Source organism: Pyrgilauda ruficollis, unplaced genomic scaffold (genome assembly GCF_017590135.1).
Source record: "Pyrgilauda ruficollis isolate IOZ18807 unplaced genomic scaffold, ASM1759013v1 scaffold13, whole genome shotgun sequence".
Classification (NCBI taxonomy): domain Eukaryota; kingdom Metazoa; phylum Chordata; class Aves; order Passeriformes; family Passeridae; genus Pyrgilauda; species Pyrgilauda ruficollis.
The window spans coordinates 8,483,395-8,503,599 of NW_024511432.1; the positions used below are offsets into that span (position 1 = coordinate 8,483,395).

Consider the following 20,205-nt stretch of genomic DNA (forward strand, 5'->3'; position numbering starts at 1 on the left):
GCGCGCCCGCGGGCCCCGCCGGGAGCGCCCCAAGCCGCGGGCCGGGCACAGCGGGGCTGCGCGCCGGGGCTGGGCAGCGGGGGAAGGGAAATGTGCCCCCGCCGCACCGAGCGCCTTTGCCCGGGCAGGCGGCGGCCCCGGCTGCCGCCGCAGCACCGCTGCTGCAGCGACGCGGGCTAAATCTGGCAGAAAATCGAACTCATTAGCAAAGTTCACCAGCTGATTGCTTTGCATAAAACACGACACTGATTGGAAGTAATTAGGTTAAAAGATGGGACTGCGCTTCGATTTGGTGTTTCTAACAAGTGCTTTTGTGCGTGGCCTGATTTAAGCCTTCACCTCTGGGAACTGCGTCCCTCCCGCACCCGGCCCCGTCCCGCTGCCGCCGCTCGCCGCTCCCGGCCCTGCGGGCGGCTCTTGCCTCCGGAGCCCCCGACCTCTTAAAAATGCCCTGCCACTTCCAAAAAGGCTTCAGGTATTAGTGTGAGGTCCTAAATGGAGCCCCGCGTCTCTTTTAAGAAATGCTTTTATTATTTCGCAGCTATGCACGTATCTGCCTGTTGCAAAAAGAGAGTGGGTTTGATTCTGTTAAAAATCTCTTTTAATTAAATATTTGCATTTTTACAAAGGCGGCTGCAGGTTTGGGTTTTTTTAAATCTAATACTTATAACCTATTTCCTTTTTTTGTCTCGTTTTTGCATTATAGTTTAACTCACACCCAAGGAAAAAAAACAATAGGCATAAAAATTTAAATTAAACTTGTATATATATATTTTAAAACTATGAAACAATTCGGAAAAAGACACAGAAATGTATATATTTATATTACGAAAACAACATTAATGCCTGTACAGTTTTCTTGATTTCATAATTTACTTCAAAGATACTGTATTATCAATTTAAATACAAAAAAGCTACATTAAATATACAGAATAAGATTTAATACAAATCTTTCTTCTTTGTGTGTGTGAGAGAGAGCGTGTCACTCGTTTGCTTTTCACTTGCTTAAGACATTTCTGGGCGGTTTCCACCAGCCATTTCAAATAGACTCTATAAACTTTTGAAGAGGGGCTGGGAGGGAGGGGGGAGCTGGTCTTTTTCTGTTTGTTTTGTTTTTCTTTTGGTACTGGAAAAATAACTGCCAAAGCAATTTATTATTTCTCTCAAATAAATTAAAAAAGGAAAAAAAAAAAAAAAAAGGAACAAAACCACAGTCCCAGGAGGGGTTAGGGAGGAGAAGCCGATATTAAATGTTGGACATACCTTTCTTCAGTTCGTAAGGTGAGTCCTTGCAAAGGTCTACTTGGGACTGGCTCCTGATCATTTTAGAGTCTTTAGCTAGGCTCTCGGCTCTGCTGAGGACAGTCTGATTTAATCCATTGAAGTGGGCGCCGGGGGCGGCGGCGGCGGGCCCGCCGGCGGGGTGCCCGTGCAGGGCCCCGAAGGAGCCGTAGTTCGTGTAGCCGGGGTAGAAGGGCGCCGTGTAGTAGAGCGGCCGGGGCAGGACCGCCCCGTTGGGGAAGGGGCACTGCGCGGCCGGCGAGCGCGGCCGCGGCGGCGAGCGGGACGGGCCGCTGCCGCCCAGCACGGCGGGGCCGGGGGGCCGCCGGCGGCGGCCCGCGGCCCGCCGGACACGGTCCCAGCGGGGAAGCGCCGGGCGCCTTGAGGGGGACGGGCGGCCCGTCGAGCCGCTCCTCCGCTAGCTCTTTGCAATCCGAGTCGCTGAGGCCGCTCTCGGCCTCCCGGGGACCGGGGGACTCCTGGAGGCGCTCGCAGCCCGGCGCTGCCTTGGGATCCGCCGCTCCTGGTAGGGGGAGAAAGGACAGGGGTGGGGGGCAGCTCTCGATCTCGCCCTGCGCCCCCAAACCCGCCCACCCACTTCGCCGCCCACCCTTCGGTCCCCGCCATGGCCAGGCCCGCTCCGCTGCCCGCCGGCTCCCCCCGCCCCGGCTGCATGCCCGGGGGAACAGGCCGCCAGCCACCGCCGCACCGGGCCGGGGGCAGCCCCGAGGGCGCGGCCGTGGAGACCCGGCCGAGCCCGCTGTCCTACCTGTGTCCGGAGTCCCGGGGTCCCCCTTCTCCTCCAGTTTCTGGGGCTCGTCCTCGTCGTTTTTCTCCAGGTCGATGTTCTCCTCTTCCTCCTCGTCCTCACTGCGGTTTCGTGGGGTCCAGGTCATTTTGTTCTCCTTCTTGAGCCGCCGCCGCGCGTTGGCGAACCAGGTGGAGACCTGGGTGAGGGTCATCTTGGTGATGATGGCCAGCATGATCTTCTCGCCCTTGGTGGGGTAGGGGTTCTTGCGGTGCTCGTTGAGCCAGGCCTTGAGGGTGGCCGTGGCGTCCCGCGTCGCGTTCTTGCGGTACGCGGGGTCCCCGTAGGGGTAGGAGCCGAGCGGCGCCGCGTACGGGTGGTACCCCAGGGAACCGGCCATGCCCGGCGTGTGGTCGTAGGGCGAGCCCTGGGGAGAGAGGGGAGAGGGCCCGGCGGGGCGAGGTCAGCGGCCGCGGGGCGGCAATGACAGGGCAAAGGCGGCACCAGGGCCTGCCCGCAGCCCCTGCCCGCGCCCCGCCGCCTCTCCCCCGGCGCCGGGCCCTGCCCGGCTTGTCCTCCGGTTCTTTCCCGGGAGGAAGGGCCCTGGGGGCTATCCGGGGCCCGTAGTCTCCGACCCCAGGAGACCACCGGCTGCTTGCAGCAATCCAGCGGTTCTCCCCCAAATGCAGGAGTGGAAAAGCAAGAGGGCAGCGCGGCGTGGGGGCGGACAGCGGCAGGGGGACCGGAGCCTTCCCCCCGCGCTGCGATCGCGGCAGACAACCTGCCGGGCCCAGGCGGCCGGGCGGGCTGGGCCGCTCCTCTCTGCCCAGGGACGGGAGGAGGAGAAAATAAAAGGGAGAAGAAAAGAGAGAAGAAAAGAAGATAAAAGAGAAACAAAAAAGGGGAGAAGGACGGCAAAAATAAAAAGGTAAAATAAAAGAAAAGGATACAGAAAAAGGAAAGAAGGAACTGTAAAACTCTACCCTAAACATAGAGGAGAAGCTGAGCCAAAGTCGCCGGTTTTTCGGGGGAACTGAGGGGCGTTGGCTGTGGCCGCAGCTCTGCGGTGTGCATGTCCCGCACTCGGACTGGCCCCGCGGTGCCCCGCGGGCGCGCACGGCGGCGCAGTGCCCTACCTTTCCTTCCCCTTCCCTTCCCCGCGCAGCCCCGCGGAGCAGCTCGCGGCCATGGCATTAGAGCTCTGCAATGTTTAAGCCTAATTATCGCCGGGCAGGGGAAAGTTGCCTGGATTTATCACCCGGATTTCTCCCATCGCCGACCCGTCCTGAGTTCATTCCCTTTTCAATCACAACAAGCTAATTGTTGCAGAACTATGATTGGTGGTTTTTATACATTTAATTTTTTTTTTTTTAAGGGAATGAAACCGGTCCCCGCCTGCCCTGGTCCTGCTCACCCGGGCCGTGCTGGCGGCTCCCCCCGCGCCCGGCCCTGCCCGCCGCTGCCGCCAGCAACAGTGTGAGGCAGGGCACGGCGGCGATGCGGGAAAGTTGGGCGGCGAGGCGATGAGACGCGCTCCCTTTTGTCCCCGAGATCTCAAAATTAAAATGGGAACAAAAAGCAGGCCCGGGAGGGGGGGACAGGCGCCCACGGGATGCCGTCGTGCCCGGCGCAGTGTCGGCTGCCCGCGGCTGCTCTTACCACGTAGGAAGTGAAGGCGGCGGCGGCGGCGGCGGCCGGGTCGGTGCCGTACTGGAGGTGGGAGTTGTAACCCGGGGAAGGGGCGGTAAAGGCGGTAGATCCGGCATAAGGGGAAAAAGCGGAGCCCGAAGAAGATCTCCCAAGTTCATCGGTCCTGGGTCCGGAGATCACGCTGGTGCTGTACGCCGGGCAGGAATAGAGAGCCAAAGACGCTGACGGCTGGTACAAGTAACCCTGAGGATACGACATGGCCAGGCGCGCACATATACCCGGGAGCCCAAGGCGCCGGGAGGGAGCCGCCGCGCTGCCGGGTTGGGGCGGCTGCGGCCGGGGCTTCGCGGGCGCCTCTCCGCCCTCGCCAGCTGGGCAGAGGCGGCACCTTGCTCTGCGCCGGGGCTGCTGCTCCGCTTTCGCCTGCAGCCGGGCACCGCTTCCTCCTTTTTCTCCCCCCTTTGCTTTCCCCTCTTTCCCTCCCCCCCTCCTCTCTTTCTCTCTCTCTCCCCCTTGCACTGGGGGGCTTTTTTCCCCCCTTTCCTCCTCGCTCTCGCTTTCCGAAGGGTCCTGCCAAGATGCTAAGTTGGAAATTGCAGCTCCTGACGCCTTCAGCACGGCCCGGCGAGGCTCCTCCTTCGCGGGGTGTTGTCAGTGGAAGGACTGGCAGGACCCCGCTGGGCTGCCGCGGCCGGGCCCAACCAGCGGGAGGGCTCCGCGCTTCCCGGGCCCTCCCCAGCGCTCAGAGGCTCAAGTGCGCCGGCTCCTGGATTGCAGTCACCTCCGAGCCATTTAAGATCAGCTCCAACTTTCTGCATGTGCTAAATACCGTGCGGAGCCGCGTTGCGCCGGAATGCAAGCCAATCAGTATATGAAAAAAAAAAAAATAGATCTTTAATAAGATTTATTAGCCGCCCGGCTCCCCCTCTTCACAGTCACCCCTCCTCGTGCTCTCTGCCCCTGCCCCTCCCTCCGCTAAATCATTGGAGGTGGGATATACGGTGGACTGGTGGTGCTGTTAGTTTTGATTTTCTTAACAAAAAAGGAGGTTTTCGTCGGGGAAGAGCCGCAGCCTTCCCCGAACCCTGGGCGGCTCGGCCGGTCACTCCCGCGGGCAGGGGCCACCCCGCCACCGGACCTGTTGCGGCGGCTGTGCGGGAAGAGCGGCGGCGGGGTCCGGCCAGGAGCGGGATCAGCTTCGCGGAGGGCTCGGATTTAGTCTTTCCCAGCGCCGGCCGCAGGAGAAGGGCGATCCGGAGGGGAGTGGAGGGGGCTGAGATGGGTCCGCAGACACCGCTCAGAGCGAGGGTTTGCCCGCGGATCTAAGGAACACACCGGGTATCCTCCCCCCGCCCTCGGCTCAATGAAGGGTCGAGGCGAAAGCAGATTAAAACCATATGAACCGGGATAAATCCCTGCCGATCAGAAGATGTAATCTCCTGTGATTCCACCAGATATATTTCTCAATAGAAACATATCCCGATTTATTCCCTTCTCGCATATTTTTTCCCTTGCGGTTGAGGAAAGGAGCTGCTCCAGCGGCCTCGGACCCCTGGCCATCGGGATCCGCCGTGCCTTTCTCGGTCGAGGGAGGGGGGGATAGCATAAGATTTATATTTTCAGAATTTATTTTATTTTTTAACTTTTGCATTTCCCGACCCTAATGCTCTCGCCGCGCTCCCCGCGGGACGTACGCGGAGACGCGAGGAGCAGGGGTGTGTTTTAAAACGGGCAGGCCGGGGCAGGAGCTCCCCGTGTCGCCGTAGAGGCGACACCGACGCCGCCCCGCTTTCTCAATCCCTCCTTCCCTCCCTCCCTCCCTCCCTCCCTCTCCGGGGCTTCGTCCCGGCGGCTGCATCCACAGCCCCCCAGCCGGGCACAGGCTGGCACTTGCCGAGCGGCCGCGCTGCAGCGCCGGGGCTGGGCGGGAAGGGCGCGCTGTCCCCGCTGCCTTCGGGGGGGACGCGGCACGACCGAGGCCGGCGGGGCGGGCGCTGCCCGCCGTACAGCAGAGTTGCCCCCGCTGCCGTGCCCTGCCCTGCACTACAGTACCCATCAGGCCGCGGCCCCGCCAGGCCCGCCCCCGGCCGTCCCGGCGCATGACTGGCTGTTCCCCCGCCGGCGGCGGGCGCTCCGCTGCTTCCACGGGCCCGCGGGCCTGTCCCTCAGCGCGGGGTGTGGAGGGGCGGTGGCAGCACGGGCGCGGTTGCGGCGGAGCCCGGAGGCGGCGCTGATAGGACGGCGCGCGGAGGCGCTGCGGGCCGCGGCTGCCGCCCCCGGGCCGGAGCAGCCCGGTTGTGCTGAGCCCGGCCCGGCCCGGAGCAGCCCGCCTGTGCCGAGCCCGGCTCGGAGCAGCCCGAGGTGAGGGAGCGGGGCCCGCGGCGCCGCTCGGGCGCTCGGTGGCGGCGCTGCCCCGCCGCGGGGCGCCCCCTGACGGGCGGCGCGGTTCGGCCCCGGCCCCGCGCTGGTCCCGGGACTGGCGGAGCCACACCGGGCTCGGCTCCTCCTCGGCTGCTGCCGGGCCGCGCTCCGTCTGGCCGTTCCCTCCCCTGTCCTCTGCATTTCTCTCGCCCCCTGTTTTGTTTTTTAATTTTAATTTTTTAATGTGCGGTGTGCGGAATTTCGTTTCTTTAAACTCCGTGTGGTTCTGCCCCGGTAAACGGGACAGGTCGGTCCCCGGCTCGCACGCTCCCTTACATGCTCAATCCACACAGGTGTGCACTTTCATCAGTTTTCGACTGCACGGTGTCACCGGTATTTGTCCCCGGCTTCATTACAGCGATCGCTCTGGAGCACTGCATTTCTTTCTCCACTCGAAAGCTCTTCTGTCATAATCCTCTGACAATCCCCCTTGTTCGGGGAGTGAGATATCATCTGGTCAAGTTTTATACGTTTAACATTCATTTTATATGTGAGTAGAATAACTAACTGCTTTTCCGTGCTGCTTTCTTTGTAGGAAGAAGCAGAAGTTTTAACCATCTTCCCATGGCATCTGACTTTTTTGAAGAGGAGGTAAGGTTAACGTCATGTAAAATTACCCTCTTTATTTCTGATGTTCCACTAATCTTTCTTCTGTAGGCATACATTTTGGAAACTGTGGTGAGTTCATGCATACTTTCATGCCTTGCAAACATAATACCAGAGCTGATTAATAAACGGTAGTGATAGGACTCTTATGCCGTCAGGATTGTAAGTGCCTATCAAACTGACATTCTCACTACATTATGCCACTATTATATTCTTTGCAGTTTTAAAAGAACTGTAGATAATTATTCAAGATATTGAAACATTTAGTTTATAGTTCTATTGCTGTGGTTGTCACCTTCACTTTATATCAAATTTGAGACTCATTTCTTAAGGATGTCTCTATTTTCTGCTTTATTTGCACATTGATAGCTTTACTGAATGACTAGTCACAGCAACTTTTTCCTCTGATAGCAGCATATTAAAATGTGAAAGCTTAAGACTAATCTGCTTTGCAGGACTTTTCAACCACTTGATAGAAGGGAAATAAGAAGTTTGTTTCAAGACTCTTATGTTGTTCATCAGTGCTGTTAACAAACGTGGGGCTTGAGGATACATTTGCTGCTTCTCTGCATTTTTGCTAAAGGTATGTGCATTTGAAGGTATGGACGAGTTCTTGGTATCAGGAGTTTGTGTATTTTGCAGCTGCCAGTGAAACTATAACAGTTCAGGTTGATATTAAAATTCTGGACTTTGTGTATTTTTCTCATAATTTTTTGTAAGATAAATTGTTAATGCAATAGAAAAAACACTTGCCCTTAAAATCTTATTTAACAGTGGGAAAGATTTACAGTCTGGCTGTGCACTGTTCATGTAATTTAAATTTAGGCATGTGAATTTAGATTCAGCTTCTATAATTAATAATTGAAATCCCTGTTTTATAGCCTTCAGTCTGATCGGTTGGGTCTTTGGTTAGTTTAGTAGTTGGACTCCAGTAGGGTTTTTGGTATGAGAGGAACTTGGATTTGAGATGACTGCACAAAACGTGACCCAAAATGCAGCAACGTTTGAATTTGCATATTTGTTTTTTCTACACTGGTTTCTTTTGCATGATTTCATTTAGATTGTGCAAACGGGGTAGAGCATAAAGTGGCTTAATAAATCAGTGCATGAATGTACAGTAGGGATCAGCTGAGAATATTTTCTTTCTGGGAGAAACAAATGAAAAGAGGCAGAATGATCCTGAAAGTAACAGCAAACTATAGTTTAAAAGTACAGCTGTTGGTAGGCTCTAACTCTAAAAGGTTTGGTTCCAGGTGGCTTATAGTGAATAGAGTTAAACTTGGCTATCTTGGACATGATACACCTTAATTTAATTAATTTAATAACTACTTTCTGTTGAAACTTTAAAATCTAACGATCCTGTTTTTATTGCAGTCTTTAAAGATCTAATCGTTCTTCTGTGTGTCTGAGATGTAAAACTTAGTGCAAGGAGAGGCAACAGATTGGTTCCGTCATACGATTTTGTTGGGTTTTTTTGAGAGTACTTAAAAGATTATGATGGATAATGCTGTCTTGCCAAAGAATGCCGACACAGGTGTTCATCATTATCTTAATTAAGATCCTGAGAAAATGTCATCTTTCGGCATGAATTATGAAGGGAGATGCATTAGGAGATCATTTCAACTTTTTTTTTTTTCTTTTTACAGCGGTAGATGAGAAGGAGGCTGTTTTCTCAAAACCTTTTTGATATTTCTTTATCAGAATACCTGACCTTAGACACTGAATTTGTTTCTCCAGTTCAATTTGGGACAATATTGCCCAACAATTATGTATGTGACGCTAAAGAGAATCATCTTAAAGAAAAAAAAATTAATTAGCAATTCCTCTACAAGATACCCTGTTTCATTTAAAGCTGTTCTATTAAAAAAAAAAATAAACCTGTGAGACTCGGATGGTAGTGGAAATTGCTGCTGGAAACATCTGATAGGAGATGTTTCATACAGTGTATTTTGAAGTATTAACAACTTATAAGAGAAAAATAAATACATGTGAATATTCATTTTTTTTAATTATGCATGAAGAGAAAATTTTCTTTCTCATCTTTGCACTACCATAGAAGTCAAACTAATTAGCATGCAAAGAGGAGGGAGGGGCCTGTGTCTTTCTATGTTAAATCAATACATTATTAACTGGGCAAGAGCTAAAAAAAATGCGTGTGAAATATTGACTGTAAAACTTAGGAGCCCTTTCCTGCCGACACTGCTGCTGCTTCCCTCAGGTGCAGCGCTGGGAGTTCCAGGCCAGCAGTGCAGTGCAAGTGCCCGTGTTTTGTGGCTCTGAGCCTGGGTAAAGGAGGAGCTCTCTGAGCAAGACACCCTCAGCTGCTCTGTTGTTTCTTCTGCCTGCACTTCCTTTGCCCGGGATGCTCCTTGTTCACACTCTCTGTGTTTGGGTCTGAGAGCGAGGTGTAAACTCGTGAACACCTAGAATTACTCTTCTGTGCCTAGCATTTGGGTGTTAGGTAGGTTAGAGTTTTGTTTTTCTCTCCAAGCCTTTCAACTTCAAATCACTTCTTGTCTGCAAAAGGAAGCCTGATTATCAGTTCCAATCTTTTTATTTTTTAAAAAATTGCTTCAGCAGCCTTTTTAGTGTGTGGAATGAAATACAGAAGTGCAGCTGACAAGTCTTTCAAGCACCTAGTTGTTGTACTGAGCATGTAACTCCAAAGATCTTGACAGTATCATGGGAGAACCTGAAACTGTATTTCAGTTTCCTTGAAGTTTCCTGTAATTAACTTAAATGGCATTATTTGCTTGGATTTGTTGGCATAATATGGACTAAGTTAAGAATGTCTTTAGGGTTTATTTTACTTACAGTTCCATGGACATTTGCAGAAAATAGACTCTGAGTGAAAAATGAAAAACTGCGTTCTTTCATGTCTAGAACAAGTTTTTCACTTAAAGCAAGCCACATCTACTGTTAGTTGGCTCTTATGGCAAATGAGGAGCAGCTCAGTGGGAAGGATGGCTGTGGCTCCCTGTGCTGTTTTATGGGATGTACATGAGCCCATAGCTTCCCTCATGGTGGCAAATTCCCTTTTGCCTGCAGGTGCTGCAGCGTGGTGGGAGCTCCTGCGGCTGGAATCTGGCCTTCGGTGTGGGTGTTAGAGATGAGTGTCTTAATAGCAATGTTGTGTTCCAAAGATTTTGTGCTTTATCTACTTTACTTACATATATTTGCAGTCCTTATGACTGGTGTTTGCAAGAGCTCAGCAGTACCTCTCTGAGGAGAAACATAAAGCCAGGTAGCCTTTCTGGCCTTACACCCAAGGAATTCTTTTTAACAGTTCATAATTTCTGGGGTTTTATTAATATTAGAGCTTTTTAGGCTGTATTCCTTAATGTGGGTAGTGCAGATGTAGATGATTCTTGAAGCTGTTTTTAACAGATTAAAGTGAATGTATTTGTAGAACCAGCATATTTTTTTTCTCTTTTATTATTAATTCATTGCTTAAGGAGAAAAACAAACCAGCTGGACCTTTCAAGGTGAATATGGATCACCATAACAGAGTTTTCTGTACTAATAAACATGTGACTGATTACTCTGCTGCTCTTCCTGAAGGAGATGCACCTTTCTGAGCAATTTCTTTCTTCCCAACAGAGCAAAAATGAGGTTTTTCTTCTTGTAAGCACATATTTTTCACAGTATTTTTTAGCATTTCTAGTGCTGATGAAGAACACAGCATTTACCTCTGAAATATTCTCTGCTGACATCTACAGAAATTTTCATGCCCTTCAGATTTAATTTTGTGTAAAATAATGCATGGTATAATATGTAGGTCCTGTGTTTTCAATTAAGCTGTATTAGGTAACTATGCTCTTCTTTCATATCCCATAGCAAAGTATCAATATCCAGATGGCAGTGTGCTGGGATAAAAGATAGCTACAGGCTTGGCTGCTACTGTAAAGCCAAGAACAAACATTTTAGCCTGTGTGATAAATAAAACCCAGGTTGAGACTCTCGGCGTATTGGAGTTGCACTAAATAATTCTACAGTGCTGTTTATTACTGGTTTCATTGGATAATATGCAGCTGTAAAACCTGCTTGAAGCTTTTATTAAGAATACTCTGTCATTATAAAAAGGTGCCTACGACTTCTTTATGATATTGGCAGTGTGAGAATTGCTTTGTTTGTGCTGACTTTCTGGCTTTTATCTAGGTGGGACCTTGCTGTCTCCCAGCTCCAGTGGGCATTAGGTTTCATAGATGTCTCTTGGGAAGAGGACAGCTCTGTGGAGCCTAAGTTTCAAAAGTAATTTTAAAGGTATTTTTTTCCTTTATGCTTTTTCTTAAGTTTATTTCAGTATTTAATTTATTGCTTCAGTTAAAGTTCAGGTGATATTCCCTGTAATATACACTGTGCTACTGTGTCCCTAAGCAAAACTTAAGCTGAGGTCATCCAGGTAGTTCTTTGGGAGGAGGCTGCAGAAGGGTGGAGAGACTTTTAGGCTGGCTGAGAAGGGACTGGAAAACTTAATAGCAGGCAAGGGGCTAGACCTGGGTTTGTTTTCTCCTTGCATTTCTGGCACATCCTGTGACCTGGATTTGTTCATGCAATCTTGGCCTCAGTTTACCTAGCAGGAACTCTGCTTGTCTCAGAAATGTTCAGATGTAAATTGGTGTCCATGCTCATATAAATGTTAGACTGTTGTGCTTTTGAGCAAGTGATTAATGCTGTCAGTGTTTCATTAGCAAAATGCAATTAAACTGCCCTGTTCCTCAGATCTTTGATTTCCATAGGCACCTGTTTGTAGTTCACCTCTTGGAACATGCAGGATTGAACACCATCCAATGGGATATGGCAGTAACATAGTGTCTGTGGAATTTAACAAACATACAGGGTCAATGGATGAAGAAACCCTTGCATTGCTCAGTCTGTAATCCATGTTTGTCAGAGAAACATGCTGCTGAATTAGTGACAAATACTGTATTTTTGTTCCATACCCCATTCTCCCTATGTCCCTTTTTATTTTTTGCCTTTCTAGATTGCACCCAAGAGAGAAGCAGTGAGATGCACAGTGGGGAAAAGGGACCCAGCAGTCCATCCTATGCTGTACCTGCCTGAATATGGGAAGAGACCTAGTACAAAGCCAGAATGCAGCTGGGCTTGCAGTATTTTTAACCATATTAAGTCCTGTTCAGAGTTAATGGTAAGTAATCTGCTATGAGTAAGATATGATTCATTAAGCAGAGTATTACAGAAGGGGCACTTTCCTTTGTGGTGCTAGGTTCAGTCACTTACAAAATGCATTATTGTTTCCACATACATCAACTTTATTCTCGTTTCTGTTGAGAAAATTGCACAGTGCATGTAATAAGTATGTTGCTTTCTTTCTATTTTTGTTCTCTCCAGATGAGCTGAGTGAGATGGTCTCAGCAATGCTGAAGGAGTGAAGGACAGAATTGGAAGGCAGGAGCTACTTTAAAGCAGGATTTTTCATCTTTCTGTAATGCCCAAACATGAAGACTTTATAAACTTCATTAGGTAGAGTATTGCTAATAGTGTCATATCAGTAATGTTGCATGATGTAATATGGCATTGCTGTATTGTTTAGTGATCATATGGAGCTGCATTAAATAAATGAACATATGCCAGAGACTTAAATGAACATTATGAGTGAGAGCAGTAAATGGAGAAGGTGGGTACTAGAGGAAATGCTAGTAGCTTCTTTAAAAAGCCAGTGTCTTTCTTTTTTCAGCTCTTTCCATAACCAGTAGTGCTTTTGTTTTGTGATAAAGATGAAAAAAAAAACAACCCATCTTTTCATTCAAGAAACTGAATCTAGTTCAACTTCTTAACCAGAAAGACTTCACAGTCCTACTAGCTGTTAGAGCATCTTAATGCTTTGTCCAGCAGGAAATTGCACTCACAGTGCTGACCTATTAACATCTGTAGTGCAGCAGCATGTGCTGCTCTTGCTCCTCAGGGCTTGTGAAATGTCTGCTGTGGCACAGCCCTCTGTGACCTCTCTCATTGAAGGATGGAATTCGTGAGTCCTTTTCTGTCTGGAGCTTGTGGGAGCTCCCTCCTGAGCCAAATAGTTCTGAAATACTGCAAAAAAAGACCTGACAATGTTGTCTGGGAGATGTGACTGACTTAATTATTATTAACATTTATTAAGTGCCTTACAATGGAGTGGAAGAGTCATTGCTGTCCTTTTTACAAATAGGAGAACAGGCACGTAAGGAAGAATGAATCTCTTCTATCTTCTGCAATTCTTGACCCACCTAATTAGGTGATTGTCACAAGAAATGAGAAGCTGGCTCAGGGGAATGGCGCTGGGGGAAGCTGCTGACACGTTCTCTGCGCGCTACGCTTCCCCCTCACACAATGGCTCAGCCTGGGGAGCAGGGCTTGCCTCTGCCACTGTCCCTGGGCCAGGGAGGAGATGTAAAGGGGCTGAGGAGCCTGGGGCTGTCTATGGGATAGTTTCATTATAGATCTCATCCAGGGAAAAGGTGGGGAACTGCAACTCATTTCAAGGAGCTACTCTGGTTTTTAGCCGTTGCTCATCCGCTGCCTCCTCCCGCTCCCTTTCGCTTTGGAGTGGCCTTTCCCCACAATAAGCTGATTTTCTTCATGCCTGATATTTACACTTAGTTAGCCTCTAAGGCACTAACTGCTTCTTCTGGTCTAAAACTTCAGTTTCTTTTTTTTTTTTTTTTTTTAAATAATTTATTTTGCTGAGAAAGGGAATCTGTCCAGCTGCTACAAACAATAGTGGTTTTGATGCATATCAATAAAGAGTTAGAGATGTATGTTTTCCAAGTAGAAGATAAAGAGACTTAAAGCCTGCTTTAAAGGAAGGCAAACCTTGGAGAGGTTTACTTAGATGTACAATATGCCCTATTCTTTGATTTTTAAAAACAGTATTAAGGGATTTTTTTCAAGAAAAGAGAAAATAATTTCATCTTTTTGGTTGCATTTTTTTCTTAGTCTCACAGTTGTAAGATAAATATTCAGAATTAGGAGTTGCTAAGGTTAATGTGATTAAAATGAGTATGTGATAACGGGCTCTGCACATTAAAGATTAAGAGCTCAAATTATAGACTCCAGAGGGAAACACTCCATGAGCATTTGTAAATTTTGTTTGTGCAAAAAATGCAGGCTTAGGCCTGTGGTTGCAGTTGCACAACAGTTTTATCCTGTTTTATCTGCAGAGAATTCTTTTAAACACCAAAGTGTTGGGGTAAAAATGTAGTGAGGTGGGGGGACAAATGAAAAAATAATTTTGGGCTAAACATCAGTGTTACTCTATAAAAATAGATTAGTTTTACACAATTTATTCACATTTACAAAGGTCAGTTTATAGCATTCTGAGTGCAGTAGTTAATTCTTTGTGTATAAATTGATCCTTTATACAGATGTAATTCCATATATACAACATTTAATCTTTGAATGAAAGTTGAAAATATATTAGCAATTAATTTATGTAGGTTATGACTTTCTTTCGCATGTACTTTGCAGTGGTTCCTACCCTGAAGTTGAGTCAGTGTGTGCTTAATGAAAATTAGATGTGAAATGTAATATGTAGAGGACAAAGAAGCATTGAAATCCTTATTGCCCTTAAAAAGACAAAGGTACCTCAGATAATTCTCCTTTCTTAATCTCTTAAGAATTTGATGCATAATTCTGTTATGAGCAATTTGGAGTGAATAAAATATTTTTAGAAGTAGTATTAGTACCAGATACTATTTCTCACCTTTTATGAAGCATAGTTTGGTTTTAAAATTTAAAATGCTTTGCAATTTGCGAGGCTCATTTATAGGCAGTCTTCCACTGAGAAGGAAAAGCACCCTGGACATTTGTGGAGGGGCAGGCCTTGTTGTTATATCTATGAAATTTGCTAATGTTGCAACCATTGAAATAAAGTGTTTGTTTACATAACAGCAGTGGCATTTCTCCTCCTCTTCCTTGTGGTTTTGTCCAACTAGATGTTATGAGTGGCAGTTGCAGTGACTGCTAAGTGTTTAAATGATGACACCATTATGTGAGGTGATTTTGAAATGAGAGATTCCAGCCAAGAATTACATCTGCTCTCATCTCCTTCAAATCATACTCTCTGGCTGTGCAGATTATGATTGATTTGTTTGTGACAGATTGCAGGAAACAGTCATTGATTTTTCAATATTTTACCTTAAAATTATTTACAGTTGTAACCAAGGGGAGGTATTTCCATGGGCTGTCAGCCCCTGAAAGACTGGGATAATATTCCCTGCTCCCTGACAAGACAAATTACCCGTAATGAGTGCAGTAGCTGAAGGGTATACTTTTATTTTAAAATATGTCAATAACCCAGTGACTAAACGAATATTGATTCAGCATAATGAAGCCTGAGTAATGTGAAAATGAGCTCTTCAAGGAGCATGGTAAAGACTTTCTTTTTAGCTTGTAGCAAGAAGCTTTTCATTCTTTACTGTTAGGTAGTTGAAATGTGCAGTCTTAAACAAGTCATCCTTAAACACTGGTAATATGTGGAGTAATGTAACAAAAGAACTTTGGGGGTTTTTTCCTGTTTATTTTTCTTCTTTTTTTTATTTTTTTTTCTCTGAGTTCTGTTTTCTTCAATATGTTTCAGTAGATCAAACACATAAAGAGGGAAATGCAAGTTGTCCAGGGCAGAGATAGAATTACTGTAGGTATAAATATCTTTTGCAGTAATATTCTTCAGCTAGCCTAATGGCATTTTTAATGTGGAATCTCAATATGGGCATGGGAATATATCTAAATAAACTGTAGATTTAATTTCATATTATTGACTTCTTGACATACTGATGCGTGTTCTGTGTGATCAGTCTAATATTCTTGTCCTTCAACAGTTTAGAATGGCTGGTTTATGAGCACCTAGATATACTGTGGTATAAAACTTAGTTACCATAATGCACATTTTTCTTTCCATAACATATAACACTGCGTGTTTCTTACCACATGGGAATTCTCAAGCAGTAATTCATTTAAATTACAGTAATTTATGCAGTGCCATAGGTGTGGTGTGGAAAGGCATCTAATAGATTAATACGAATGTACTCAGTTGTTCAGGGTAAGGATTAAAGACCATGTTGAGGTACAATTTTTTTAAACATTAGAAGTATTGAACACTAAAACAACCCCCACCCTATCACGTGAAAGGATCAATTGGTCATTTGTATTCAAGAGCATCGTGCAACATGGGGAAGGCTCTGCAGAAGCCCTGGGTATAAATCGCCGTGTAATCCAGACATAGACAAAAAGATATTTTCTTGGGGTGTTTGTGTGTAATGTGTCAATTATGAAATAATGTCATAGCCAGAAGCATTTAGTGAGCATGTTTGGGCATGAAGACGACTTCTCTTATTTTCTGAGGACTAACTTCAATTGCATCCAACTAGCTTGTGAAAATCTTCAGAAGGATGTTTTCCTATCAGCACACAGGTGTTTTTTTCCAAATGTCATTCCTTTAGCACAGCTAGAAACTATTTCAGGAGGCACTTGAGAACCTGTGGCATTGAGAGTTAAATGGCAACCCTGGAATGTGGGATATGTTCCTGTTTTTAATTTGCTAGTTTTCAGAAAAAAAGTGAGATGTATGTTTGAGCGGGTTACAACTAAATACTTGTAGTTTTGAGAGGGTTTGTCATAGCACCTGACTTCCAAAATATTGGAGGATATGAATAATTATTAATAAACTGAAGTATTTAGCTGTGACAGGAGAATTTGGGGCTCTTGTAAGTGTTACAAGAGATCTACAAATGTTACAGTGTTGAACCTTAATTTCCTGCTCAGTGACATTTTACGCACCTCGGGTTCTCTGCCTGTTCTTTGTTTCTGTACCTTTTTGTTTCTTTGGCCAGCAGCAGGAGATGGAAGGGGAGGATTCTTGTTCAGTAGCTTTCCCACAGTAGCGAGGCAGAGGGAGGCTGTTCAGGGCTGGGTGCCAGCTCTGCTGTAGACTGAAGGGCAAATAAATGTTTGTTTTAACAACATCTCCTTTTCCTGGATAACACTGCATGAGCTCATGGTACCAAACTGAGTAACAGCAGATCTCTGCTTGCAAGCCATTGGCATTTTTCACTTGCAAGACAGGCAACAACTCTGGCTTTGCTGCCTTTCTCAAAGATGAGTTTATTTATTGAATATCTGGCATTCCAGCTCAGGCCTGAACCGTGTGCTTGGCACTAAAGGCAAATGGTGCATTTTTGACTTTTTATTTTAATTTGTGGGTGATACTGAAGATGTCTGATGATGGTGCCTTGGAAGCTCTGCAGTTTATTCATACATCTTTCTGTGTTAGAACTGTGACAATTGCTAGTCTACTTTCAGGTGGACTATGGAGGAGAAAATAAAAACTGCCAACAAAAAAAACCCCTAAATAATTAATTTGTGTAAAGGTCTTGTGGCATTTGGGATCTCCCAGGAACAGAACATAAGCCCAGTTGCTGTTCAGTTAGGTAAAAGTAGAAAACACAGTGAAATTAAGATCATGGGTAGAGAACAGATTAATGTCATTTGTGGCAGAGATGAGGCTATTGGTAGTCATGAAGGGCTAATGTTTAGGGGCTGTATGTCACTCAGCACTCAGCAACTTGCAAATTTTGACTCATTTCAGTAAATTTCACAGTGAACACAGTGCATCAGTATGTTCTTGTAGTGGGTGGTTTTGTGTAACAATTCAGATCTTGATTCCATTGTGAATAAAGTAGCAACCAAAACCAATGGTGGATTTATATTTGTTTTTCCTGTTTACTCAGCCTCTGTGTTATCTGTCTGCTCTACAGACCAGCCAACTAAAACAAGTTTAGTTTAAAGTCATAAGGAGAGCATGTTGATGTAGGTGGTGGAAGCTGTGCTTACTGGCTAAGCCGTCTCCATGCTGCCTCCTTCCCATTGGCCAAATTACTTATTTGAAACCTAAGAACTGATATGTGATGGAATCCAAATCAGAGCAGTCTACAAGTGGGCAGACAACACTATGTAAAATTTGCTCATCTAAATGTCATGATTACTTGAAACCAATTCTTTGTGCCCTAAACTGCACTTTGAAGGTGTTGTTTCTTTTTGTTTAAATTTGTGGCCAAATTATTGCTTTCCCAAAAGCAATTCCATATATGCAAATATTCTATTCTTTTGGAATGACCATTTTATGTACTAAAAGCTGTCAGTAGTGCAGATAGTATCTCAGTCTTTGGTGTGTTGCCATATGGTTTATGGTGAACTGTAAGATTGAGATAACCCTATAAAAATACGTGAGGGATCCAAGATGCTGTGAGAGTCTTGCTTAACTGCAATGGTTAAAAAGGCATGGCTGACTTAATGCATGAGTGTTGAAATCTGTGTCTGGAATTATGGAAACAAGTTGAGAAACATGAACAGAATTGATTGTTGATTATTTTCCTTTGTAAGAGCTGGGAAAAGATGTATTGTGCTTTTCTGTGGTCTTTAAAGGCCTGCAGTGTCTTTTTTTTTTTTTTCTTTTTTCTTTTGTTAACTTATCTTTTAATATGAAGTGTCATTCCCAAAATGAAGTAGTGTCCTTGGGCTGGTGGCAACAGCTGGAGTTGCAGAATTCATAAATAATTCAGAGAAGGATAAAGGGTAGGGGAATTTTTTTGTCATTTGAATCTTTATTATGTGCACACATTTCATTTTAGATACAGCATCATTTGAATTCATTCAGTATGATGATTGCACTGACCTGTCATATTTATTTTGATGTCCCTTCCGAGGACCATATGCTCTGTCCTCAGCATGAAAATGATGCAAGTTGCAAACTGAAAGGCAGCTCTGTTCCTGTAGGGATGAAGCCCTCACTTCCCGTTGTCACGTCAGTGGATGTACAGCTGCACTGCAGTAGAGAAGGTGGAGTTGTTATGTCAGTGCAGTGACTAAGTGGCAGTGTAGCCTAGCAAAAGGTGGAAAAAAGGGCAAAACCCATTTGCATCAAGGTACTGTATGGCATTGAAAACTCAGCTGTCACCGAGGGCCAGTTGGTGTGAGGAACCTGGCATGTGGAGGGTGGAAAGGATTAAAGCCAGCTAGAAATCTGCCAAGGTGGAGGTGTGCCATGGTAGCTTTAATGTGGGAATACAATTAATTACTCTGTTTGTTGGAAGTGGGGTTGCCATGCACACAACCTCCTGGGGTTGCACGGGACTCAGTCTGGATATGCAAGGCTCAGAGCTTTTTTCTTTGCCCAGTCCATGTCCTCCTTTCCTCTTGAAGCTGCTTGCTTAGTCAGAAAAAATCTTGGGTAATGTTTTTTTGTGGGGAAGGAAATATGCAGTTATAGTTTACCTCTTCACTAATTCTGCTGTAACCATTGCATCTGGTCCTTCATTTATTTTGTTGGTGCGTTCCTGTGGACGAGTGGTACATTTTCCAGAAGTTACAGGCTCAAGTTCAACCATGTCCCATAAGTAATGAACTGCATGATAATGAGCAATGTCTGGCCCCTATTGGCTAAAGCACTGGCTGCTATTAGCAATTCACACTTGGTGGATAACAGGGCTCTGCTACCAGGACTTTGTTACCTTTGTATGTAATACTAACACCACAGGATTGCAGCCGCCTGGATATTTTCATGGTGTAAGGTGTAACAGGGAGCACAGTGAGTAACAGTGATTGGTATGAAGTACATGGTCCACTGTGCCCATGCCAGGGGCAGAAGGAGCCAATTAAGTGCAGTTTAGTGAAATGCAATAACTGGAACCTGGGAATGAGAATAACTGTATGCAAAATTGTTTCTTTTCTAGATCCTGCCATCAATGACTGAGCCTCCCTGAAATCTTCTTATCAGTTACTGCCAAGATGAGAGGGATAACAGGAAGGAGGAGTGCTTAAGTGGCTTTAATGACAGTTAATTTCTTCTGTTTATCAAACAACAGATTGTTTTTTCCTCAAAACTCGATTGTCATGACAAGATGCTTTTGGAAGTCATCTTTGTAAAATAAAACTGACAATTTTTAGGCTATAAAGAGCTATTGTATCTTTCTGTTGAATGTTGTCATTATGGGAAACTGCTGGAAAGTCTTTATTTTTGAAGTAATTTAACTTGCAAACTTCATTCATTTATTTTAATATCTGTTGAATGCCATGTGAAAAGTTTCTTGCCAGAATTATTTTTATTCAATGGAATAGTTATTGTTACAATGCCCAATTTATTAATGTCTAAATTACTGTTGCTCTAGCCTCCTGCAAAACTGTTTCTTATTAGTAATTCTTAAACAAATAAGGAATGAATGAGGTTTTGTCCCCTTTGTGCTTTGATCAGCATATTTTCCCTTTCAGTGAAAGTGTCTTCAGTTTTTGGAACGACACAACACAAAGAAAGGTAGTTTGATTTTTGGAGTTTTTTTTTCCAACAGTACATGTCTTTTGTGCAATGATTTTTTAATATGTACACTGCCAAGATACAATTACTGGAAGGACAGAGAGAAGCTGTTGGGAATGTCATGTTATGCCAAATTAAGAATTATTAGCTCTTACTTTCTGTGCAATCTCTTCGACTAGAACTCGACCTATTG

General features: G+C 45.8%; 1 protein-coding gene and 1 long non-coding RNA gene across 4 annotated transcripts; one reads left to right on the plus strand and one right to left on the minus strand.

Moving 5' to 3' along the window:
- Positions 1–583: 583 nt before the first annotated feature.
- IRX5 (iroquois homeobox 5) lies at positions 584–4,309 on the minus strand. Its single transcript, XM_041458987.1, has 4 exons — positions 3,689–4,309; positions 2,051–2,456; positions 1,615–1,804; positions 584–1,583 (listed from the first exon to the last, which is right to left on the minus strand). The coding sequence occupies exons 1-4, from the start codon at positions 3,935–3,937 to the stop codon at positions 1,247–1,249; spliced, it is 1,182 nt and encodes a 393-aa protein (XP_041314921.1). The 5' UTR covers positions 3,938–4,309; the 3' UTR covers positions 584–1,246.
- Positions 4,310–5,812: 1,503 nt separating this feature from the next.
- LOC121348989 lies at positions 5,813–19,652 on the plus strand. Of its 3 annotated transcripts, none has more exons than XR_005954442.1 (7): positions 5,813–6,040; positions 6,636–6,691; positions 7,162–7,289; positions 10,865–10,969; positions 11,691–11,855; positions 12,059–12,190; positions 19,435–19,652. It is a non-coding gene; the product is annotated as an uncharacterized LOC121348989 (long non-coding RNA). The 3 variants fall into 3 exon arrangements; XR_005954443.1 differs by lacking the exon at positions 19,435–19,652 and adding an exon at positions 14,475–14,547; XR_005954441.1 differs by lacking the exon at positions 10,865–10,969.
- The last annotated feature ends 553 nt before the right edge of the window (positions 19,653–20,205 follow it).